This window comes from Dipodomys spectabilis, unplaced genomic scaffold (genome assembly GCF_019054845.1).
Source record: "Dipodomys spectabilis isolate Male_0828 unplaced genomic scaffold, ASM1905484v1 ptg000095l, whole genome shotgun sequence".
Taxonomy (NCBI): domain Eukaryota; kingdom Metazoa; phylum Chordata; class Mammalia; order Rodentia; family Heteromyidae; genus Dipodomys; species Dipodomys spectabilis.
This window is the reverse complement of record NW_024870772.1, coordinates 27,621,422-27,648,564: the sequence shown is the minus strand read 5'-3', so window position 1 is coordinate 27,648,564 and position 27,143 is coordinate 27,621,422. Positions and strand designations below refer to the sequence as shown.

The following is a 27,143-nucleotide window of genomic DNA, read 5'->3' as shown; positions in this document are numbered from 1 at the left end:
CATTCACAGGTGCACTGTGCTTCAGGACCTCATGTTTCTTAGGAGTATGTCTTTTGTTGTCTTTCTGACTCTCCTAGGGCAACTACATAGCTCCTGTCATCAAGAGATATCGAACCAGCTGGATTTGATGGTCTCTGTAATTTAGGCCTTCACTTGGAAATGGAAATCTTTACTAACATACCAAAGGAAAATGAAGAGTGTATTCTTTAAATAACCAGTAAGTTAGAATTTCAGGGTTTTAAACTTTTATTTTGGGGGGGGGGGAAGTAAATACCACTTATCAATAATCTAGCAAAATGTTTATGTAGACTTTGAAGTTCATAGTATTATATAAGGAAATATAGTATATGTGACAAAAGATTGCTTTTGTTTTTATTTTATCCTTGGCTAAACCTTTTAATGTTTCATGAAGAAAAATGAAGAACAACTTGACTTACTTTTATTATCTGTCTGTCTGTCTGTCTGTCTGTCTGTCTCTATCTATCTATATTTTGTTAGCATTGAGGCTTGAACTCTGGGCCTTAAGATCTCATTTAATGCTGGTGCTCTACCACTTGAGCCACACCTCCACTTCTGGTGTTGTACTGGTTAATTGGAGATGAGTCTCCTGACTTTGTATTCATATTTCAGGCTCCTGAGAAGCCAGGGTTATAGGTGTGAGCCACTGTGATCCAGCTCAAATAACAAAACTTTATTTAAGGAATATTTGGACATATATGTTCTCTAAAAATCTCCTCTGAATAATACTAATCATCAATGCTTAAACATAGTTTGTTTTTCATAAAGCACACATTACTTAAATCTCTCATTGTTTTCTTACCACTCTGGAGTGTATTTCTTTGGCATACAGTGGGAATAAAAATTCAGATTCTCCTTCTAAGCGAAGTCCATCACTTCTTACATGCAAGTGACCCATTCCTGTCTGGGAAAAACATAAAACAATGTGAAATTTATTGTTTTCTTTTTCATTTCTCTTAGTATTAACTTAAATCACACATATCTGTCTATAGATTTACTTCCATGTTTTTTTATTTTTCTTAAATGTTTTATTTGAAACTTTGGTATTTTTTATTCAATATTCAATTCAAAAAATCTTGTAATTACAAATAGTATTTAGGAATACAACATTGAATCACTTTGCAATAAACATTCAAAGCCCCAGGACCACATCAATGAAAACAGAACCTTGCTATTAGTATGTTTAAAAACTTCTTTGTGAAGTATGGACATTTGGACTAAGGGCCTCAAGCTTGCTGCCTTGGTGCTCTGCCACTCGAGTCACACCCTTGGTCCCTTTCTGCTGGTATTTTGGAGCTTGAATTTTCGGTTCTGGCTGGCCTTGAATTGTAATCCTTCAGGTCCTAACCTCCTGAGTAGCTAGCGGGATTACAGTCATGAGCCTCATGTTACAGGCCCTAATTCTGACATTTTAATATAAAGATATACTAAAGTAGATTCCTGTCAGATACACTATTCTGTAAGTTTTAACACAAGTATACTTTTTTAACCACAAATGCAATTAGGATATAGAATAGTTTTGTCACCTCCCTAAAAAAGACCATAATTATCTCTTTAAAATTTTCAGTATACCTTCTAAATTCACTGTGTCCATGATATAGTATATTTGTACCAGAGACTTGTAAATGAGAAGCATCTGAGGAGGATGGAAAGCTGTGTTCAAGGCACAGATCTCCAGGACTGGATAGCCAGAAGGGCGACTAGACAGCAGATAAAACTCAGGAGGCTACCAGTGACCTATGTCAAATATTGCAGGCATTTTCAGCTTTATTCCTTTCTCATTCTCAGCAACACTTAATGTTGGGTTTCATCCTTCTTCAAAAACTATGCTTCTCTGCCCTCCTCCTCCTCAGCCACACTCACTGAGCTCCACAAATAGACAAGCTGGGAACTGGTGACTGATGCCTGTAATCCTAGCAACTCAGGAGGCTGAGATCTGAGAACTGAGATTCAAAACCAGCCTGGGTGGCAAATCTGGGAGACTTTTATCTCAAATTAACCAGCAAAAAGCTGGAAACAGGTATGGTGCCAGTGGTAGACTGTCAATCTTGAGCAAAAAAGCAAAATAAGAGCAAGAGGCCTTGATTTCAAGCCCGAGTGTTTAATCTTTTATGTTCTGATTGCGCGCGCATGCATATGTGCGCGCGCGCGCGCGCGCGCACACACACACACACACACACACACATCCCTGCAGATAGGAGGGCCAATTGCAACCTTAAGCAGTTCATGTTTTTCTATTTGTGTGCGAACACACACGTGTGTGTAGAATCTGAGCATAACAGATTAAATATGATCCTAATTAAAGCCAAGATTCTGACTCATGCTGATTCCTCAGCTAACATTCTTTCCGTTCACTAAAATAACTCTTAAAAGAAAAAAAAAAGGAATGAAACTTAAAAAGATGAAGTTGGTGTATAACTATAAAATATTATCTTCATTCTGATTGGTGAGACAAAAAGCCCAATGCCATCAATTTAAGACATTAAAAGCATTGTATCTCTGGAGATGGAGAGGAGAGAGTATATATTTACCTGTGTCAGGCAGACTGTGATTTAATTTAAAAAAAATTTATTGTAAAGGTGATGTCAGGAGAGGTTACAGGTACAGAAGACAGGCATTAGGTCCATTTCTTTTTGAACAGTGTCCTACTGTGTTCTAAAGGCTCTCAGCTCTGGTGGCTAGAACAGAATGGGAGGAGTTTAGATGAAGCTGGTGGTTATCCTCCCCCTCCTGGGGGGCGGGGCGGTGGAGGGACACTTGTGGCTGACCTGACTCACAGCATTGCCCTGTCAGAGAGGTTTAATCACTCCCAGAGAAAAGTTCTAATAAAAGGAGAAGTTGAAAGCACAATTGTGGGGAGAAAAATTAAAATCATAGTGCTATTTATATAGGACCTATGTTACTAATACACATGAACATGAAGTAGCTCCTCTCCTCTCCCTCTTCTCTTCCTCTCTGATTCCTTTCTCTCTCTCTGTCTCACATACACACAAACACACACACAGACACACACACTCACAGACACCTCACCTCATCTCTTCCCTCCTCTCCCCTTCTCCTCTCCCTCTGATTACCATTCCATCTCCCACCTTCTCCCTCCCCTCCCTTTCCTCCCCCTCCCCTTTCCTACTTTCTCTTTCCCTCCCTCCTCCTCCTCTTCCTTCCTTCCTTTCTTTCTTTCTTTCTTTTTTCTTTCTTCCTTTCTTCCTCCCCTTCTCTCTCTCCCTCTCTTTCTCTCTCTCCCCCCCCCCCCAGACTTGAACTGGAACTCAGGGCTTTGGGCTCTCACTTGCTTTTCAATCCAAGTTGACACTCTACCACTTGAGCCACACCTCCTGGCCTTTTGGTAATTAATTGAAGATAAGAATCTCCTGGAAACCAACGGTGGCTCAGGCCTGTAATCCTAGTTACTCAGGAGGTTGAGATCTGAGGATCCCAATTCAAAGCCAGCCCAGGCAAGAAAGTCCATAAGACTCTAATCTCCAATAAATGACTCACACAAAAAAGCCAGAAGTGGCGCTGTGGCTCAAGGGATTGAGTGCTAGCCCTGAGCCCAAGAAGCTCAAGAACAGTGCCCACGCCAAGAGTTCAAGCCCCAGGACCAGGGGGGAAAAAAATCTCATGGGCTTTCTCACCCTGGTTGGCTTTGAACCATGCTCCTCAGACCTCAGCCTCTCAAAAAGATAGTACTACAGGCATGAGTCACCTACCCCCCAGCCACACTCAGTCTTTTTAAAAAAAATATTATTATTACTTTGTCTTCTTTGAAAGACAGTGCAATAAGCCACTTCATGATTCTATTGTCTATGACCTCATTTTCTATCCCATTTGGAGTCACATATAAATCAAAGATTTCAATTTGAGTTTTAGACAGGTGAGCACTGATAGAATGTAATACCTTTTAGAAAGACATAAATAATTTGGAAAAGGTGCCAACATACTGGTTAACGATGCCATGGTGTCATATTTTTTTCTTATAATCATAGCTTCTATGTGTTTGAGAAGTAAATGGCAAGGAGAGGTGGAAGTATAAGGTGCACATGTCAGATGTGAACGCTGACAGAATCTGGGTTTTGGCACAGGCATTGGTTGAAGAGAATGGGAGGGCAGGGGGAGGAGAGGGGCAGAGAAGGGGGGATTAGCTGGTTCTCACCTCCAGTACATATCCATTCATCAGACCAATGGCAAAACATTGCTAATGGAGTCAAGGAAGAAATCAGAATCTGGTTCTCAGTTTCTGCCAGATTGTATCCGGTGACCTTCCCTCCCTACATTATTGCTTTGTGAGGTAGGTGTGTCGATCATGTGTCTTTTCTAATCAAATAGCAGTCTTCAATGGAAGATAACCACTGCCACAGAGGCTTCAGCTGGTGTTTGCTCTTAAGGATGAAGGGAGGCTAACCAGGTGATGAACAAAAGTATCTTGAAATATGCAAATTAACCAGGAGCTGGTGGCTCACACCTGTAATCCCAGCTACTCAGGAGGCTGAGATCTGAGGATCAAGATTCAAACCAGTTCTGGCAGGAAATTCCCTGAGACTCTTATCTCTAATTAACCACTAAAAAGCTAGAAGATGCTCAAGTGGTAGAGTACCAGCTTTGTGTGGAAAAAACTATGGCACAGGGCTAAGACCTTGAGGGTTTGTGTGTGTGTGTGTGTGTGTGTGTTTGCTGGTCATGGGGCCTGAACTCTGGGCCTAGGCGCTGTCCCTCGGCTCTTCAGCTCAAGGCTAGCGTTTTACCACTTAAGCCACAGTACCACTTCCGGCTTTTTCTGCTTACGTGGTGCTGAGGAATCGAACCCAGGGCTTCATGCATGCAAGGCAAGCACTCTACCACTAAGCCACCTTCCCAGCCCCTAAGACCTTGAATTCAAGTCCCAGCACTGCCCTTTGCCCCACACCGCCCCCCTCCCCACAAAAAGCTACTGTTGAATTCACTAAAAATATGCTAGGCAGCCTATTTCTATTTTTCATATAATTACAGATGTAGGATACTTTTTAAGTAAAAGAGAATTAAAAGTCCTACTTTGTCATACAAAACTGAGATTTATAATACTCAACATTCTAGCATGTATTTTCATAGGAAGGATTGTGCTAAGTTTGATTGTCTCATGTTCAGCACACAGCCAGGACTGACATAGAGGAATATAATTCCAGCACTTTACACGCCACCCTTCCTTTTTATTAACCAATCTTATATAGCGTAATCCTGTCCAACCCACCTGCTAGTAAGTCTGCCATTGCTATGTGTGTGATGCAGTTGCTAACTGTATGAGCTCTTCAAAACTCCTTTTCTCTTCCTTTCCCTCTCTCTGGGCAGAGCCAAGATGTCTCAGCTCAGATGGCCTCAACTTCCAAAACATTGCTACTGGCACAGCCGAAGAAATTAGCTCATGCACAGGAGTTACGCTGCTGTTTCTTGGCTAGAGTTTAAACTATAGATGACCCTGAATTAGAACATCAGCTGAAACTCACATTTCTCTGTGACCTTAAAGATTCCATGATGGGCTGGGAATGTGGCTCAGTGGTAGAGTGCTTGCTTTGCATGCCTAAGCACCACATACACAGAAAAAGCTGGAAGTGGTGCTGTGGCTGAAGTGGTAGAGTGCTAGCCTTGAGCAAAAGAATCTCAGGAACAGTACCTGGGCCCTAAGTTCAAGCCCCCGGACTAGTAATAATTATAATAATAATAATAATAATAAATCCTTGAGTCTTACCCAGCTAGCCAGTGGTTGAAATACACACCATCATATCAGACTAAAATACTGTCAGTTTCTTGCTCTTTCCCTAATTATTTCAAACCTATCAGCATCCAACAATCTAAAGATTAACACTTCAAATATTTCCCTACTAATAGATCATCAAAAATATAAATTTCTAGGTAAACTCATTTAGATATTTTTTACAATTTTTTTTTAAAAAAAGATTTCCTTGTGGGTATTTACTCTTTTTATTTTTTTATTGTTACTATAAAGGTGATGTACAAAGGGATTACAGTTACATAAGTCAGATAAAGAGTACATTTCTTTTTGGACAAGGTCACCCTTTCCCTCACTCTCTCCCACTTTTTCTCTCCATCCTCACCCACAAATTGGATAATTTGTTTTCAACATAGTGTCTAGTGAGTACCACTGCTGCATTTGTTCACCTTTTGTCCCTCCATTTGTTCTTTATAAAAAATAATATTGTTGTTGTTTGTGTTGGCAGTATCTATGAGAAGAAGAATTAAACATTTCTTTGCAAACGTGCTAATCTTGAATTCTTTTTCTATAGTGGGCACCAAATGAGCAAAGTAAAACAACTTAAACAGGGCACATTTCTTATTTCAGTAAATAAGGCTTCTCTCAGCATAGTTTAGCTGTATCTCTATTTTAAGGTCTTTCTTTCCTTGAATGTAATCCATTGTCAGCCAGTGTTATCTTCTGGAACCCTTGGTTGGTTGTATTTACATATGCAAAACTTCTTCATGATGTAATTGTAACTTAATTGGAGGAGGACTTCCTATCCCTTTCAGCTTCTGTTGTCAGAAAGCAAGGCTTTAAGATACAACCCCCAGTGGGTGGAGCTTAGAATTCTGCCTGCCACTGACCTAAACTAGGCAGAGTTTTAAAAAGAAAGTCAAGATGTTTAAAAGCAAGACTGTTTAGCAATATAAAGGCAATTTAAAGGATTATCATCAAATTGTGTTTATAAATGGTCTAGATTATAATGAAGTCAATATGCAATATTGTATTTGTACTTCTTTTCCCTTCCTCCCTCTCTTCCTTCCTTCCTTCCTTCCTTCCTTCCTTCCTTCCTTCCTTCCTTCCTTCCTTCTTCTTTCTCCTTCCTTTCTCCTTTCTTCTCTTTCCCTCTAACTTGCCTTCCCTCTCCTCCCTTCCTTCCTCTATCCTCCCCTCTCCCAGCTTTTCTGACTCCCCCATCATAGTAGCCCAGGCTGGCTTGGACCTCATGATCCTCCCTTATTCTCCCCACTGGTAGGATTACAAGTGTGCCCCCAACACATTTGGCTTTATATTCCAGTTTTCATACGGAGTTTAAACATTATTTTCCTCCAGATTTGAGAGTTTATAAAGGATTAAGGGAGATTTTAGCAAGTGTCACTATAAAGAAGATACCGCAATGGCCTTCCATGACTGGGGTACATCCGTCAGAGAGTCTGCAGTACTTGCATATCTTTTCTTTCTTTCTTTTTTTGTTTTTCTTTTTTCTGGTTGAGGTTTTCAAATCCGCATCAAAAGATTATTTAATCAGAGGGTGGGAAAAAGTCATTGAGATGCCATCTCATACCATTTTCTCCAGCTACACATGAATGATCACCAAGTACTTAATGACAAAACATTTATCCAAGGAAAAGTCTGCAGACACTGTCTGCTAAAGCTCCACTTTCTCATCAGAACAAGATTCTTAAGGGGACAGTCCTCTGTGGAACATATTTAACTCTTACTTTGTGCAGAAAAAACCAAACCAAAACCAAACCAGAAATAATTCAGCTTGTTTTGGAGGATAAATTAGCTTGGAGTTTTTGTTTTTGTTTTTGGTGCCAGTCCTGAGGCTTGAAGTCCAAGTCTGGGCACTGTTCTTTAGCTTTTTTGCTCAAGGCTTGTGCTCTACCACTTGAGCCCCTTCCAGCTTTTTGGTGGTTAATTGAAGATAAAAGGCTCACAGACTTTGCTGCCTAGGCTGGCTTCAAATCTTGATCTTCAGATTTCATCCTCCTGAGTAGCTAGGATTTCAGGAGTGAGCCACCAGCTGAACCTGGTGTTTTTGACCTTCTCAGAGGGCAATGGTATCTATATCTATTTCATTTCATTACTATATTAAATGACAATAAGATTCTCCTCCCCACCAAAGTATTTAATAGAATTACACACTTAACTATAATATTCAGTAATATTACTATAATTCTGCTTTGTTCTTTCTATTCATTTTTCCCAAATAAAAGTGTTCCTCAAATTAAAATTTCAAGGACAACAGTGTTAGTTTAGAACCATTAGTCCTAACTTGCTAAAGTTACAGCCATTAACTGTACTAGAGAACTTTATGTGTAAGCAAATATCAGTAACAGTAAAGTTTTCCAAAAAATTCTCTCATTAAAAATTAGAGATGCTTCAGGATGAGTGATATTTTACCCTTCAAAAGGAAATGGAAAGGCTTGGAAAAAATTATATTAAGTGAAGTAAGCCAGACCCAAAGAAACAGAGGTTTCCCTCATTTGTGGTAGCTGGAATATGCCTATAAATCTATAAGTAGAAACACCAGATGGTGCGCAAGTGGTCACTATGAATGAGCTCACCTTAGAAAGACTAAGTCAAAGCCCAACAAGATAAGTACCAGGAAATGGTACTTGCAAGAGAGAGGGTAGGGCCAAGGGGAGAGGGGCAGAATGATGAAGGGGAGAAGAGGGAAGAATGCAGACGAGAATTCATTATCTATACCACAGAATTGAGAAAACTAAGGGAAGGTATAGGTGGAAGGTGGGTGAAATGTGGAAGGGGTGATGCAGAACTAGATGCATTGTATGCATAAAAGCTTTGTGAAATGGCAAACATTCAATACATAACCTAAAAATTAAGGAAAGGGAGGGAAGGGGTGGGTTGGGTGAGACGGATGAGAATGTTGAAAAGGGAACATTGATCAAGATGCACTATCGTCATAAACTGCTTTGCCGAATGGCAACTCCTTTGCACAAGTGGTATGGAGTGCCAGCCTTGAGCAAAGAAGCTAAAGGACAGCATCCAGGCTCTGACTTCAAGCCCCAGTACTGGTACAAAAACAACAAAAACCACAAACAAATTAAATAATGTGCAAGGCCCGCCTGGCATCTGTGGCTCACCTCTGATTTTGTTGAATAATATTCATGGTTAGCTTTATTATTTTCTACAAGGAAATATTCAAGCATGATGAAATTAAGAAGAGGAAGTTAAATAATTAGTGTGTCATTTCTATACTGCTGGGGTTCAAAGCAGAGAAAGTCATGTTAGACTCTGCTAATTTGGAAGTGTATGGGTTTTCCCTAGAGCCTTCCCAATGCCTCACCATGAGGAGGATTGTCTGTTATATAGAATCTAGGTGTACAATTACATGCTATTTGGTCCATGATCAAAATGTTATCATTCTCTGCAGATGTCCAATGAAATACTTAATTGTACCATTCCATAATCAAATCTCTGCAGAAATTTCCATTATGGTTACAGTAATTCCTTGGTATGCATGTATTTCAAGAAGGGACCTAGACATACATAAAAAATAACAACAGCAAAAAAAAAAAGATTTCCATTCTTTGGAATAAATACCCAGAAATGGTATTGCTTGTCATACGATTATTCAATGGTGAATGTTAGAAGAACCCCCATTCTGTCGGTGCTGGTGGCTCACCCCTGTAATCCTAGATACTCAGGAGTCTGAGATCTGGAAATGGTGGTTCAGAGCCAGTCTTGGCAGATAAATTTGAGAGATCCTTGACTCCAATTACCCAGAAAAAAAGCCAGGAATGAGGCTGTGTCTCAAATGGCAGCCTTGAGTGAAAAAGCTAAGAAAGAACACCCAGGCTCTGAGGTCAAGCCCCTGTCTTCCCTCACCCCACAAAATTCTTGATTGTAGGCCAACTGTGGTGGCACATGCCTCTAATCCTAGCATTCAGGAAGCAGAGGCAGGAAGATAAGGAGTTAGTGCATTAAAATAAACATCTAGCCAGGTGCTAGTGGCTCATGCCTGTAATCCTAGCTATTCAGGAAGCTGAGATTTGAGGGTCACAGTTTGAAGTTAACCCAGGCAGAATAGTCTATGAGACTCTTCTCTCCCATTACCAAAAAAAAGAAAAAAGAAAGCGAGAAGTGGAGCTGTGGCTCAAGTGGGAGAGCATTAGTCTTGAACAACACAGCATGGGGACAACACCCAGGTCCTGAGTTCAAGCCCTCGGATGGGGCACCAAAAGAAAAGAAAAGAAATGTGTTACTGTTATGCAGATGTGGTGACTGAGAGCAGACCAAGAGGAGGAAAAAAAAAATCATACTTACTGGAGAGAACCACATCACTTTAAGGATCCAAATTGTAAGGGCAAAATTCACAATGAAGATGATGATTAAGAGAAGAACGAAGAGGTAGAGGAAGCGCTTTCTCCAGCCATAAATGCCGATGTTGTAGATGCACTGGTTCTCCGGCCTCTCTATGAGGGTGCCCTCAGTGGCTGTCAGATACTGTTCTCTTACCATCTGTCAGGGGCAGGCAGGGAGCAGGGAGGAGACAGAGTGAACAGGAAATTTACCCCATGCATACATTTCCAAAGCTTAAAAGATATTTTTTAAAGTTTCTTCCAAACTTTAAGAAAGAACAAAGCGGGGCACTAGGTGACTCACAGCTGTAATCCTAGCTATACAGGAGGCTGAGATCTGAGGATTGCAGTTCAAAGCCAGCCCAGGCAGGAAATGTCCAGCTGACTCTTTTCCACATTACACTGGCAAAAAGCTGGAAGTGGAGCTGTGGCTCAAGTGCTAGAGACAGGGCAGCACTCAGGCCCTGAGTTCAAGACCCAGTAATGGCACAAGAATAAAGGATGGAAGGAATGAAGGAAGGAAGGAAGGAAGAAAAGAAGGAAAGAAAGAAAGAGAAAGGAAGAAAGAAAAGAGTAAAAAGGCTTAATATGAAGTATATCACTAGATTTTGATTACAGGAAGATAATTTCTAAAATCTTTTATATATGACAAATTCATTGGAAATTCAGTGGTCATAATTGCAAATTTGCATAAAAATTATGCACACATGAATGTGCATAGCTTTTAAAGTTCTGCATGTTTGAATTTTAAATTAAAGCATCAAGTTACCTGTCTTAAGATTGAGTAGGAGGAAAATCAAATGCATACACATATATATATTTTATATATATATATTGTGTATGCATATACACATATAGTTATTTATATTTCTACACATATGCATACACAAAATTATTTATATATGTGCCTACATACATGCACACATACATATATATGTATAGGTAGGTACACATGTATAACACACAGGTGTATGCACATATGTATGGTACATGCATAGATGCACATGTGTATCTATGCATGTACATATGTGTATGGACATACATATATGTGTGTATATATGTGTATAATTACTCTTTTTTTGTGCCAGTCCTGGGGCTTGAATTCAGTTGCTTTAGATCTCTCTTGGTTTTTTTGCTCAAGGCTGGCATGATACCACTTGAATTCTGGCTTTTTGTTGTTAATGAGAGCTAAGGGTTTCATGGACTTTCCTGCCCAGGCTGGTTTTGAACTGAAAGCTTCAAATCTCAGCCTCTTGAGAAGCTAGAATTATAGCTGCGAGCCACCAGCATCCGGATTGCTTTGAATTTAATGAAAGCATGTGCTTATGCATTGCCGTCACGTAGTATTCTCAGATGCTCAGCCCCAACTGCTTACATTATCCTGCACCTCATGTGCAATGTCCCTTCCCTTGCTTATTCAATCTTCCTATATTGGAGAGTCCACTGCAAATACTGAACTGCTTAAGCTGGAGTCTCTAGCTCCATCTTGGATTGTTCTATTTTCCCTTAAACCCATCTCAGCGAGTTTTTGTTTTCCTTTTTTTGTGCTGGTCTTAGCGCTTGAACTCAGGGGCTAGACTCTGCTCCTGAGCTTCTTTTGTTCAAGGCTACCACTCTACCACTTGAGCCATAATACCACTTCTCACTTAAAAAAAAAGTTTAACAGTGTAATAGTTTTAAAAAAATAGTTTAAATATCTCATGGACTTTCCTGCCCAGGCTGGCTTCAAACTGTAATCCTCAGATCTCAGCCTCCTGAGTAGCTAGGATGACAGGCATGAGCCACTGGCACCCAGCAACTCCTATTGACATTATGTTCCATGCACAGTTTCTGAGCCAAAAACTGCTGCACAGTTTATTGATACTGGACAATTTTAAGTCACCCAAACTCTCATCTTACTATGGAAAAGTCTGACATCATCACTGCCCCTCTATCTCCCACAGGAAAGCATGGTTTACCCAAGAGCCCAAATGGGTAAAATACAAAGAAGCCTCTGTCACCCTTTGCTTTCAAACTTCCTGATGGTTTAAGAATATCCACAGTATTGTATCAACTGTAGGATGATGAAAAGCCACCCTGTAGGAGCTGGCCTGTGCTTGCTCTGATTCCATGTAAGGCCTCCACCGGCTGGCTCCATCTTTTCTTTCTCATAGCGCATCTCAGGTGCCCCATCCTCAAAGAAGCCTATTATATTGATTTCAACGTTCCTATCATTGTTTGAAGTGATGGAAGCTCTAGTGTTTCTATAATAGAAAGAAAGATGGAGAGAGAGAAGAAAGATATTTATATAGAGAGAGAATAGAAAATAATATATGTAGGGCTGGGAAGGTGGCTCAGTGGTAGAGTGCTTGCCTTGCATGCCTGAGGCCCTGGGTTCGATTCCTCAGCACCACATAAGAAAAAAGAAAAAAGCTGGAAGTGGCGCTGTGGCTCAAGTGGTAGAGCGCTAGCCTTGAGCTGAAGAGCTGAGGGACAGGGCCCAGGCCCAGAGTTCAGGGCCCAGGACCGGACCCCCCCCCCAAAAAAAGAAAATAATATATGTAGAGAAAGATGTATACATAGAAAGAGAAATAAATAAGATATATATCTTAGAGATATCCAGTACTCACTCACTCACTCACTCTGTCTGTCTGTCTGTCTGTCTAGATCTTTCCTTTTTCCTATTTCCGGAGAAAGATAAAAGAAAGAGGAAGATCTAGTTTTATCTGGCTATTGATATAACTGATGGAGAGGGCAATGGCACTGGGCAGGGTATCCAAAGGTCTGAGTTTAAATCAAGCACATTGCTGTATAGTACTGAGACCAATCAACCATGGCCGAAGCACTCTAAGAATGTGTCTGTTCCTATTTCTATATATTCCTATAATCTCCTATTGCAGCTTTACAAATTGTTACAAGTTAAGTGGCTTAACACAACAAACTTTCATCTTCTAGTTAGAAGTGCCCAAACACATCTACTAGATAGTAGGACTGAATTCTTCTGTAGGGTTGGGGTGAGACCCGGTCCCTCCTTCTGCCAGTAGAGGGAGCTGTCCTGTCATGGGTTCTAAACTGTTGCCTGACTGTCCCTCTGCCAACCCCTGGGGACACCTTGTGAGGGGCACTCTTGGCCCCAATAACCCAAGCTAATTGTTCCAACTCAAGAGCTTTAGCACAACCCCGCCCTCAAAATTCCGTTCACCCGTATTCATGAAGACAATTTTGTCTTGGCTTGTGGGTGGGCTGGTTGCAAATTCTACTTTACTCACACCTTTATCCTTCACAAAGTACACAGGATAAACTATAGGCTACCTAACAAAAATCTTTGAATGAGTGATCGAATGCACTGTTGCATTTGATGAGTATTAATGAAGCTGTCATGCAGGGATGATGCTAGAGAATGGGGAAAAAGAAGTCCACTGTGGTACGTGTTAAACCAAATACACATCCTATGGTTTGTAAATATGCTCAACCCATTAAGAAAGCATTTGGTTCCCTGACATTTATAATAACAATACGATTTTTGTAAAAAGGGAAACATTCAGTAATCTGGGCCGTTCATTAAATCATTATTAGAGGTGAAGCAATATTTCAGATAGGAAGCAGGCTGGAGCCCATTACCTGAGTGAAAACCTACAGGGTCTTGTGACTTGTTCTTTCATTTTGTTTTTTGTTTTTGTACTGGTACTGAGACTTGAACCCAGGGCCTGGGTGTTGTCCCTTAGCTTTTATGCTCAAGGCTGGCACTTGAACCACATATCCACTTCCTGCTTTTACTGGTGGTTAATTGGAGATCAGAGTCTCATAGACTTTCCTGCCTGGGCTGACTTAATCACAATCCAGCCTCCTGAATAGCTAGGATTACAGGCGTGTGGCAACAGTACCAGGTGAGCCCAAATATTGAGAAGGAAAAAAAAAATCTCTTCTTGTCTAGCCACTATCATCAAGCCATCATCGTGTGTCAGGATGGCTTGGAGATGCACACAAGGATTTGGTTACAACTACGTGACTATAGAAACATGGCTGGCACAGGTCCTACACACAGCAAGGAATAGTATGTATAGAACAAGTAAGTAGAGGGGGAGTGGGGTTTAGCTTTGTGCTATTAGAGTGAGAGATGAGCTAGTAACAGAAAAATAGGCACCTGAACAAAGGAGGGGAGACGGTCTAGCAAGTGGGTAAGGCAAAGTGGAACGAGGAATCCACACTTTTGGGCGGTCCTCCCCCAGGGGGTGTGGCTTGCTGGAGGAAGCAGGTTAGCCATTGTGCTTGTGAATGAAAACTGCCTAGGTCACTAGACCTGAGAAGGAATGGGAGAATTTGCACTCCTTCTTTCTTAGAAATGCCCACAAAGCAGCTTACTTCCACACCGAATCATAGCAGTAGTTCTCAATGGATTTTTTTTTTCTGGCTCACTGTTGGCACTAAAACTCTTATCACTGGGAAATGAGCATTGAATTTAGGATGACAGAGAATGGGTGGGGGAATGGAAGGATGTGCTCCTGGGTAAATGTGTGACTTCAAGTATATTCACAACAAGAAAAGTTTAACAGCAGATACATTGAGAGAGACATTTGTTACAAATACAGGACATACATGCTTCTTCTCTTCTCTTTTTAAATGTGGTGCTAGTACCAGGATTGAAGCTCAGGGCCTTCTTCCCTTGGTTGGCATTTTTGCTCAAAGCTGGTACTCTACCACTTGCACCACACCTTCACTTCCAGATTTTTGCTGGTTAGTTGGATACAAGAGTCTTATAGTCTTACAGTCTTATAGCCAGCTCAGGCTGGCTTTGAATCACTATACTCAGATCTTAGCTAGGATTATAGATGTGAGCCACTAGCACACAGCTAAAAGCTAATATACTCCTAAAATAGAAATGATTTCAACCAAGGAAAAAAATCTACATATTTTATGATTATTATTGTTATTAATTATTAATTATTATTGTAGTGCTGAAGTTGTGTGTGCCAGGCAACGCCCTAGCCCTTCCATTAATTAATTAACTAATTAGCTTATTTATTATTTTGTTGTCCTAGGGCTGGAACTCAGGGCCTGGACACTGTCCCTGAGCATTTTTGCTTGACTACTGTTCTACTAATTGAACCACAGCTCCATTTCCAGCTTTTTGGTAGTTAGAGATAAGAGTCTCACAAACTTTTCTGCTGACTGGCTTTGAACTGCAACCTTCAGATGTCAGCCTCCTGAGTAGCTAGAATTACAGGTATGAGTTACTGCCACCTGCCTCTTCTATACATTTTGAGCAATGAATATGCATACACATCCAAGAAACAGAAATGGCTGATCAAAATAGCAGAGTAGTTTGGTTTCACCATGAAGCAGAGAAATGTAACTGTATACAACTGTAATACACCCAAGATGGATTTTGTTTTGTTCTGTTTACAGAAGAAAAGAACTATTAAAACTTAGAAAGCCAATATTGTCAAAGCATTTGAAAGCCAGATTTACAGTAATTCTAGCTATAGAGGCTGAGATTTGAGAATCATGTTTCAAAGCCAGCTGGTGTAGGAAAATCCTTGAGTCTTTTTTAAAATCTTAATCTCTAAGTGCTTATTAACTAACCACCTAAAGAGCTGGAAGTGGAGGTGTGGTTCAAGTGGAAGAGCACCAGCCTTGAGGGGTTGGGGAAGCTAAGGGACAGTGCTCAGCCTCTGAGTTTAAGTCCAAATACTGGCACAGAAAAAAAAAAAGACTACCATGAAAGGAAACTTTCTAAACACATTACTGTAGTCTGGAAGTGGGCCTATCTGCTTCCTGTGGAAACAAGGAATCACCTGTATTTGGAATAGAAGCAATCTCATGGATGATGGTGAATTCTGTGGCTGGTTATTTTGGCTTGGGAGTGGATTTGTGTGGAAAAAGGAGGACAGAGAAGTCTGGGGAAGAAGTAGTAGTGGGTGAATGTGTTGGTTACAATGAGGTCTCTGGTTCCCTAACTAGACACCTCAAGTAGAGTGTAGGGCCATTTCTCTTGTGTGCACATGACACTTATTTACAAAGGCAATTTAGAAGTCTTAAACAGAGCCCAGAGGATAAAATCACCTGTCATCTTTTTATTTTTTATTTTTATTTTTGGTAGGTCATGGGGCTTGAACTCTAGACCTGGGTGCTGTCCCTCGGCTCTTCAGCTCAAGGCGAGCACTCTACCACTTGAGCCACAGCACCACTTCTGGCTTTTTTCTTTTTGTTTATGTGGTACTGAGGAATCGAACCCAGGGCCTCATGCATGCAAGGCAAGCGCTCTACCACTGAGCCATCTTCCCAGCCCCGATCAAAACATTATTTAACTAAAATTTAACTCTGAAAAATATCTACATAAGCCAAGTACTGGTGGCTCATGCCTGAAAATCCTAGCTACTCAGGAGGCTGAGATCAGAGGATTGAGGGTTGAAGTCAGCTCAAGGCAGCCAAATCTGAGACTCTTATCTTCAAGAGGAGGTGTGGTTCAAGTGGTAGAGGGTCAGCCATGAACAATAAAGCTAAGCAAGATCACATGACCTTCAGTTCAAACTCCAGTATACACACACACACACACACACACACACACACACACACACACAAATTCACACAAAATTAAGGACAAGCTCTAAGAAAAGAAAGTTATTTGACTGAATTTGTCAACTAAGCCTACCTGCCTTTCAGTTGCAAGAGTCTAAGGGAAGTTAAAGTAAGAAAAAATTCTTAAGGTAAACATCAATGTATATCTGCGATTTTCTTTTTATTAAAAATGTTTCAGAGGGTTTAGGTTTAATAATCACTTTACTTTCTTTACCTTTTCTATGATATTCAAAAGGATGACTTGAAATGGTGTTCAAATATCTCCCCTGTTGGGTGCTAATGGCTCATGCCTATAATCTTAGCTGCTTAGGAGGCTGAGTTCTCAGGACTATAGATCAAAACCAGACCAGGCAGGAAAGTCTATGAGACTCTTACCTACAATTAACCACCAAAAAAAACCCCTGAAAGTAGAGCTGTGGTTCAAGTAGCTGAGTGCCAGCCTTGAGCGAAAAAGCTAACATATCGTACCAGTACACACGCACACACACACACATACACACTGACCAGCTGGACATTGGTGGCTCATGCTTGTAATCCTAGCTATTCAAAAGGCTGAGATCTGAGATTCATGGTTCGAAGCCAGCCTGGGTAGAAAAATCCATGTTACTTAAGTCCAGTTAACCACCATGGAACTGTGGCTCAAGTGGTAGAACATTAGCACAAAAGTTCAGGGACAGCACCCAAGCCTTGCATTGAAGCTCCAGCACCGGCACACACACACACACACACACACACACACACACACACACACACACACACTGCCCATACATACACATTCCAATGTATTCTGGTGTGTCCCCCCAAGATCGACCTTTTAGAATATCGCCTGCCATTTTCACTAAGATCTAACATGTTCATGAAAGGAAAGTTTTCATGTGAAGACCCATCAGTCACTTGAATTTTCTTTCCTTCTGAAGTCTACTCTCAGAGACACTCAACTGCTCAGAATGCCAGGGAGTTTTCTATTTGTGTCCTGGCATGCACACACCCTTCTCAGCAGCCAACTGTGGGGGTGGGTGGGGCTTGACACGCTCCCAGCTGGACCACTAGCCCCTGCCTAGTGTCTCCTGCCCTTTTAGGGCTTGGTCCATGCTGCCTTCTTAGTAGCCAGGAGAAGCAGATTGATTCTTATATGTAAAGCTAAATTTCTCAGGCAAACCATGATTAGTCTCATTCCCCATTAGTCTACTTGATCAAAACATTATTATTATTTTTTTTTTTTTGGGTCCGGTCGTGGGGCCTGAACTCTGGGCCTGAGCGCTGTCCCTCAGCTCTTCAGCTTAAGGCTAGCGCTCTACCATCTTTCTCTTTCTGAGGTCTGCCCTCACTTTCCACATCTTACTGAAGATGACAGAGTAGTTCCTATTTCCTAAGAACTCAGAAACTTTCTAATACTTTAGATAGGACTTTCTTCCTTCACAAATGAGGAAAGCAAGATACATAGGAATGAAGTCACAGATGCAGGCTCGTGTGTGTGTGTGTGTGTGTGTGTGTGTGTGTGTGTGTGTGTGTGTGTGTTTGTGCCAGTTGTAGGGCTTGAACTCAAGGCCTGGGCACTGTTCCTGAGCTTTTTTGCTCAAGGCTAGCACTCTTCCACTTGAGCCACTGCTCCACTTCCAGCTTTTTGCTGGTTAATTAGAGAGAAGAGTCTTCTGAATGTTTCTGCAGGGGCTGGCTTTAAACCAGGATCCTTAGATCTCAGCTGCCTGGGTAACTAGAATTATAGGAGTAAGCCACCAGCACCATCCTTGATGCAGATCTTAAGGCTAGCACATGGCTCTCCCAGTGACTCCACAATGTTGCTTCCCAATTAAAACTGAGGACTCACAAAGAACAGAGTTAAAATAGTCTTGGAGGTGAAGCTGGTGTAAAGGTTCATTCCCATTCTTCTTCCACTGACCCTAAACTCTTCTCCATGGCAACAGCCATGCTGATTCTAACAGGAAGTAGGACCCCACTGCTCTTCTGTCTTAAATGTGTAAGTATCCGTTCCTAAATAGCTCCCTTCCACTGTAGCTGAAGCACAGAAGCCTTTGGGTACAGGCAATCCCTTCCTCAACCCCCTCACCAGACTCCTTTATCCACACCCTTAAATACCACCAATGCTGGCACATCTTGGGGAATTTTGAAAATGGCTAGAGCTATTGCAAAGCAACAAAGTACTAAAGCTATCCCTCGAACTAATTTCCCCCATGAAATTCTACAGAATAACACTGAAAAATTAAAGTTGACATGGGAATTTAAAAGCCAATGCTGTGGGGATGAACTGTGTGGTTCTCATGGAAATACCATATAAATGATCTGGTGCTGTGGTCAGCCTAGGGAAGAATAAAGACAACAAAAGTCGGGCATCAGTGCCTCATGCCTTTGTCAACCTAGGTTCTCGGGAGGCTGAGATCTGAGGATCGCAGTTCAAAGCCAGCCCAGGCAGAGAAGTCTGTGGAGACTCCTCTCCAATGAGCCAGCAAAAAAGCCAAAAGTAGAGCGGTGGCTCAAGTGGTAGGGTTCCAACCTTGAGCACAAAAGCAAAGGGACAGAGGCTAGGCCTTGAGTTCAAACCTCAGGACTCACACTCAGGACTCCACACACACACACACACACACACACACACACACACACACACACAGAATCTAGACAGATGAGGAGGAGGCTGAGACTGAGAGGAAAGGGGACAGAGCAACACATGTGGTGTAGCTGGAGTCAGGTTCTGAAGCAACAGGACAACCGAAGGGCTCTGAAGTGCTTCTCTTCCCAATAGGAGCCCACAGGTATAGTGGGTGTGGCTGAGAAGCTGTAAGATCCATGATGGCAGGCCATGGATAGGAGGAGAGCCCTCGGAGGGTGAACCACAGCCCCTTCCCCACCAAAAAAATGGAGGGCTGTTCCTCTTTTCCAATGGAACTGGGTACTGCCCTTAGGCTTTTTTTCCCCCTAATTATAGCACGATACCACTTGAGCTACAGCTCCACTTCCAGTTTGTTGGTAGTTAACTGGAGACAGTAGTCTCATGGACTTTCCTGCTTGAAGGGCTTTGAACTGCAATCCTCAGATTTTAGCCTCCTGAGTTGCTAGGATTACAGATGTGAGCCCTCAGTGCCTGACTTTGTTTAGTTTTTGATACATATTTTGAGCAACATCTATTTCCCCCCCCCCCCTGATATTTGGAAGGTAGATGTACATCACTTTTTTAGTTCAAGAATCATAAGAAACAGTTTGGGTGCCTATAATCCTAGGTACTCAGGAGGCTGAGATCTGAGGAACATGGTTCAAAGCCAGCCAGGGCAAGAAAATTCATGAGACTCACATCTCCAATTTGCCACCGAAAAACTGAAAGTGGGTATGGCTCACTTGGTAGAATGCCAGCTTTGAGTGCAAAAGCTAACATAAAGTGCCCAGGTAGGTCCTAAGTTCAAGCCTCAGTACACACACACACACACACACACACACACACACACACACACACACACACACACACACACACACACACACACACCAAGAATCATGAGGGAGAAGCTCAGGGACAGTGCCCAGATCCTGAGTTCAAGCCCCATCATACATACATACACACACACACACATACACACACAAGACACACACAGAATTGTGAGGAAGCCAGGATAATAGTTTGTTCGTGTTTTGCAATTATAAAATACTTCCACTTTGCTCTCCTTCATGGCTCTTTACAAAACTATTAAGAACATTAGAAGTAAACCTAATTCTAAATAAAATTAAAAAAAAAAACAAAAACAAAAGCAAACAAAACCAGGAAAAAAATAAAATAAAATAAAAAAAAATAAAAAAAAAAAAAAGAAGTAAACCTAATTCTGACACAGAAGCTTAAGGGTAGAATTAGAAGAAGGTTATCTTAAAGAAATTAGATTTGGTCTACACTGACTACCATAAATAATCGAATGTCCTAGGACACAGTAAAGATAGCATGGCATTGTACCAGTTGAAAATGTTAGAAATATATGCTATGCTAAAATACACAGCTAAGCTAATTAAAGGTGGAAACAACCGTTGAGATGAGAAGTCGACTTCATCTGTTCATAATTAAAATAGAATTGCTTAGAGATGATATCTCCAACGTTGGTTTTAATTTATTAACTAGTATGCCATCGATGAAGAAAAATACATCCAGAAACCTTATCATGATTTGGTTTCTAAATTACAAATTTATTTCTATCCAATCCAAAGTAAAACTGATGACTTACCTTGGAATGGTGGCCAAGCACTGTGTTGAGGAAAGCTACAATTGGCCCAAGTTCTGTTCTGGACAGAATGCTGGGGCCATTTCCATTGCTGAAAGGGTGAACAATCTGAGCTTCACCCCATAAGCCTGCAAGCGAAGGTTCTTGCTGTTTGGCCTGTCTCACATTTCATCTCCTCCTATTAGCAACAGGCATGTCTAATTTTACTCCAGTGACATAAACAGTTCAGGCCACACTTTAAATGATTGGGGAAACCAACGCTGGCCTGCTCTTCTCTGTGAGTCTAAACAACTCAAACGAAAAAGCCCAAACCATTTTTACAAAACCAACATTCCAGCCACATTTAAACTCTAAGTCATGACTGTCTTGTGAAATTACAACTTGCTCAAATAAACTTTTACCTTATTTGAATAGCAAAAACTTCAGAGACTAGTTTCTGCAAATTCTAAGCTGGAGGAAACCCATGAGCAATCACTTCTAATTAACATGGGGCATTTGTAATTTTATGAGTAGTATATGTGCTCACCCAGAGACACTTTTAATTAACTACAACAGTGGCTCTTTAACAATAATTTTTTTTCTCAAGCCTCTTTTTAAGTAAAACACAAAACAAAGAAAACCCCCTAATATTTAAGGAGAATTTTAAAAATAGTTCTTTGTGTGTGTCAGTACTGGGACTTGAACTTAGGACCTGGATGCTGTCCTTTAGCATTTTTGCTCAACACTGGTGCTCTACCACTTGAGCCACACTTCTACTTCCAGCTTTTTAGTGGTTAATTGGAGATAAGAATCTCATGAACTTTCCTGTCCAAACTGGCTTTGAAGAAAGATCCTCAGATCTTGCCTCCTGAGTAGCTAAGATTACAGGTAGGAGCCACTAGTGCTCAGCCAAGGAGAAAATCTGAATGATCACAAAAATAAACTGGAGCTGAACAAATTTTTCATGTCAAAATCATGCAGCTCTTTCTAGTAATTAATATTTATACTATGCTAAACTAAGTTATCTCTCTTCAAAAATAATGAAAACTTATAAGGTATGAAGAAAATCGAGTACTTACCAAAGTTTTGAATAATCTTAATCTTTTACTTGGGAGTGTTTTCTATGTTGTCTGGTTTTGAGCCTGAATGAAAACTGACTTGAATGATGTATTTCAAGTTCTATTTTACATTATTAAGTAGTTGTGGAGAGAGGTTTGAATTCAACTTGTCAATTGATGAGGACAATGATTTTTTTATTTAGACCTAAGTTTTGGATATAAGAAACACTGCATTAATAATCTACATGCTTAGTTTTTCTTTTCTTGTCTTCCTAGACCTTTTTTTCTACCTTGTTTATTCATTCCATAACTTCTTTCATTACTTCTAACTCACCAGCAGCTGTAGGCCTTAAATTAGAAAATGACACAGCTTCAACTAATCATTTATTTGTGACATTGGGAACAAAAAAAAAACCATTCATGAATTCTCTGCCAGGTAGTATTTATTTCTTCTGCTATGGCACTTTAGGGAGACATGAAACCACAGCATAACAATCAAATAGTGTGTGTGTGTGTGTGTGTGTGTGTGTGCGCGCGTGTGCGCGTGTCTGCACGCACTCATGCACGCGCTAGTACTGGTGCTTGAACTCAGGGCCTTGTATTCTTGCTTAGCTTTTTTGCTTGAGGCTAGAGCTCTACCACTTTAGTCACAGCTCCACTTCTGACTTTTTTGATGGTTAATTGAAGAGAAGAGTCTCATAGACTTTCTGTTCAGTCTGGCTTAGAACCTTGATTCTCAGATCTCAGCCTCCTGAGTAGCTAGGATTATAGGCTTGAGCCACCAGTTCCCAGGCATAACTAGCCATTCTTAACAAAAATACCTGTTTGATAATTAATGTAGGTCTACTCAAGTCTGAAACTCACCCCCACACACTTAGTATGTTTTTCATGGAATCATAACTCCTTTTGTGTGTGCCAGTATTGGAATTTGAATTCAGGGCCTCATATTTTCCTTTGGTTTAGCTACTCAAAGATGGCGCTCTACCACTTGAATCACACTTTTACTTCTGTTTTTTGGCTAGGTAAATGGAGACAAGATTTTCTCAGATTCTTCTGCATGGACTAGCTTTAAACCTCAATCTTCAAACCTCAGCTTCCTAAGTAGCTAGGATTACAGGTGTGAGCCACCTCCCAACAGGTAGACTCCCCCCACCCCACCCCCTCTCTTTTGGGGCTTGAACTCTGGGCCCAGGTGCTGTCCCTCAGCTCTTCAGCTTAAGGCTAGCACTCTACCATTTGAGCCACAGTTCCACTTCTGGTTTTCTGAGTGGTTTTTTTTTTGGAGATAAGAGGCTCATGGACTTTCCTGCCCAGGCTGGCTTGAACAGTGATCCTCAGATCTCAGCCTCCTGAATAGCTAGGATTACAGGTGTGAACCACCAGTGCCTGGCAGATAGTCCCATTTTAATAGCTCTTATGTCTTTATACATGATGAGTGCCCCTCAGCTGAAAAACATGCTCCAAAATGTTTCCTTAGTACAGGATTGATCCTCAGATTAAGGAGGTCCAGACAGTAATGTCCACATACTTTCCCCAATCTGAAAGGACGTGTTTGACCCAAAGCATTTTGGGTAAGAGCTAATCAGCCTAAATGCTAATTGTAGTCCTGACTTTCTGAGACAGGACACCCCAAACCACCTGGCTCTTTCCTGCAAAGCAAACCTGCTTTTCTGCACCTTCCCCTTCTCCATGCTCCACCAGAGCAGGGAAGAAAGACTTAGGGAGCTCCCTCAGACACTAGGTTGCCTGTCACGAGTCCTGGGGACCCCTCCCCAGCTGTCCTGCTCTGCCTGCGCTCTCTGCTGAGGTCCCTAATTGGCCCAGAATCCACTGCTGGCCTCATCTGTTGATGTAGCTGAGCACCTGCTGCTTCTGCTTGCAGGTACCACCTGGCTTAATCTCACAGTTCTTGGGACTCTTAGGGACATGCAATTCTGTCCACCTTGCTCTTCTTCTTAACATATGAGATCAAATCCTTGACTTGACTTACTCAGTTTGGGATTGGGGCTCAGTTTATGATGTCATGGTCTCTAGCTTCCATGAGAAGCCACTGCTCCCAGCCAGGCTCCTATGGCTCATGCTTGCAATCCTAGCTACTTAGGAATCTGAGCTCTGAGGATTGGAGTTCAAAGCCAGTGGAGGCAAGAAAGTCCATGAGACTTATCTCCAATTAACCACCAAAATGCTCCGAGTAGAGCTGCAGCTCAAGTTGTAGAACATCTGCCTTTACTGTAAAAGCTAAGGGACAGTGCTCAGGCTCTGAGTTCAAGCCCCCACTAAGGAAAAAGGAGAGAGCTCACCCTCACCCCACTAGGAACTTTTCATTGATGGTTAGAGCACTTTCTAGTTTTCTTGAATCACCCCATCACCTTACCAACCAATCACAAATAGAATGTGGGCCTGAACCCAGCAAACTATCAGCTCACTGGTGCCTGCATGACTCTGGAGAGTGGCTATGTACCCTTCTGTGTACAAGGAAATTTGCCTTGACAAGATCTTTTTGTCTCTTGTGTGTCTATTTTCTGCCACGGGAGGGTTAATGCACCCACCATGTGGGTGAGCTACTTTTACAAGCCTGATCATAGGATACGATGAGCTTTCCACATGAATGTTTAAATATAAATATAGTGGCTTGCATTTGTACCTGTCACTCTACTAGACCATAAACTCCTCACTCAGTGTCTACATGTGGCTTCTCAATGGGCCCAATTCAGAATAGTTACACCGCCTTCACAGAGTCTGCCACAGTCCTTGAAATAAGGATTTTCTGGAATAAGGTGAATATCATTGAAATCTAAATATTCATCTCCACAAAAGATACTGCCAAGAGAATGGAAAAAAACCAGGACAAACAAATGGAGAAGATGCTTGTAAAAGACTGGTATGTTAGCCAACATATATAAAGAACTCTTAAAACTTAACTCTAAGAAAATAACCACTTAAAACTGGGCCAGTGTTTGACATCTCAAGAAGTAAAATATTCAGAATATATAAACATATGAAAGAAAGTATATTTTATTACAGAAATGCAAATCAGAACAACAACGTGATACCCTTGCGTACTTATTAAAGGATTGATTTCTGAGTAGCTTGGATTAGAGGTGTGAGCCACTGGTGCCCAACTGCTAAACAATCTCTGGATCATATGATCAAGCAATGATATTTCCTCAAAAGAACTTATATCCATGAGTAATGATTCATGGATCTCTAAAGTAGCTTTATTCTTAAAAAATTATTGTAAAGATGCTGTACAGAGGGGTTACAGTTACATGAGTAACGTAATGAGTACCTTTCCTTTCCAGCATTGTTATTTTCTCCTTTGTTTTTCCCCTACGATCCCTTCCCTCCCCACCTCCCCAACTCCTCCCCCACCAAGTTGTAAAGTTCATTCTCAGCATGGTGTCTTGTTTGTTTCATTGTTATAATGGGTCAACCTGTATCCTTGTTTCAGCATTTTGTTATTCTCCTTCCCCTCCCCAAATTAGAAAAATGTATATACAAGATTCAGGGCACCAGAATCAAATACAGTGACAACAGGGCTTATCCCATAGGGGGAAAATGTATACAAGAAATAAAAAAAAACATAGTACATTAAAAATAATAGCAACAAAGAAAAAAAAGAACCTCTTATATCCATATTGCAGGGTTCATTTTGCTTAGCATCATCTTATATGGTCAAATATACATAGCTTTTGACTTTTCTGCTTGTCTGGTAGGATTATCCTAAATGTATACTAGTTATTGCAAATACCATGGGACCTATGTTTCTTTGGGCTTGGCTTACTTCATTTAATATAATTTTTTCCAAGTCTTTCCATTTCCTAACAAATGGGGTGGTGTCATTCTTTTTGATGGAGGCATAGAATTCATTCACACACACACACACACACACACACACACACACACACACCACATTTTCTTGATCCATTCATTTACTGAGGGACATCTGGGTTGGTTAAGTAGCTTTATTCTTAAGTACTAAAACTTGGAAGCAATAAAGATGTCCTTCTACAAGTGGATGGATAAACTTTGGTCTATCCACAAAATGAAATATGACTCAGGTCTAGGAAGAAGTATGATATGAAAGCTAAAAAAACATGGAAAAAACTTACACCTTTTACATCATTAAGCACAATAATCCCACTTGAAAGGCTATATGCTGTAGTATTCCAGGGCTAATACTGCAGAAAAGGCAAACTTTAGAGACAGTAAAAAAAAAAGATTATGGATTGTCAGCGGCTGAGGGAGGGAGAGAGGGAGGGAGGGAGGGAGGGAGAGAGGAATGAATTCATGGAGCATCAAGGATTTTCAGGGCAGTGGAAATAGTCTGCATTATATGACAGAGGTAGACACATATCATTCAATAGTTTCAAAACACCTAGAAGGTACAAGAGTGAGAATGAACCAGAATGTAGACTATGGACTCTGAGTTGAAACAGTTATTCAGTGTAGCTTGGTGTTGTAGCCAATGAGCCCGTCTGGTGTTGATAATGGGGAAGCTGTACATGTGTGAGGAAGGAAGACTATGTAGAATTAAAGCACTGTGATCCTCACGCGACGCCACCTACTGGCGTCACCTGGAAGGTGCATTAAACACCCATGCTGGGGTTCTCCAGAGATTTGGCTTCAGAGTTTACCCAGGTAGTTCTACTGGTCAGCTGGGGCTGACCATCACTGCTGCCAAACACTTCGTTGTAAAAATGATACAGATATATTCCAAATGCCACCGCAGTAGCAACACAGATAGATGCGCCCTTACCAGGGAAGTCGCCTAACTTGGTAATTTCTGTCTCTGTATCTCTCCTTCCCTTGTCCTTTCTCTTTCCAGAGCGCTAGTCAATGATTTTAGGGGATGTGTGTTAAGGAGGAAGATTCTTGTCTGGATGGAATTGTCTCCATGACCTAGAGTTTTTGTGTTTGCCTACACTCTTCTCACTGGTTGTTTCCTTTTCTTTCTTGTCTTCCCAGCGGAAACTCTGTCTGGTGCTTCACAAGTTGCAGATGGATTTCTTCCCAGACATCTGGCTTCTCTGTGTGGTCCCTCATTTGCCCACCTCCTTTGCATCCTGTGCTCAGCATCCTAGATGACATGCTCAGGCTTTTCACCAGGTAATTTGTACCCTTCACCTTTGAAGAACAGAAAGTGGGTTTTCTGAGTCAGCTCACTGGATGCCCTTTTCTCTCTTCCTCTCAGACACATCTCTGCTCAGTCCCCACTTGCTCCAATGTTGTCATTTGGGGTTTAAATTGTCTCTTAGTTTTG

General features: G+C 41.3%; 1 protein-coding gene across 1 annotated transcript in view; it reads right to left on the bottom strand.

Moving 5' to 3' along the window:
• Sgcg (sarcoglycan gamma) overlaps positions 1-11,187 on the bottom strand; it is a 32,079-nt gene extending 20,892 nt beyond the window's left edge. The window contains exons 1-3 of the mRNA XM_042685750.1: positions 11,178-11,187; positions 10,040-10,236; positions 821-922 (exon numbers count right to left, since the gene is read on the bottom strand). Coding sequence (XP_042541684.1) covers positions 821-922; positions 10,040-10,234 — 297 coding nt within the window. The 5' untranslated portion in view covers positions 10,235-10,236; positions 11,178-11,187. The remainder of the gene's footprint in view (positions 1-820; positions 923-10,039; positions 10,237-11,177) is intronic.
• Between the last annotated feature and the right edge of the window lie 15,956 nt (positions 11,188-27,143).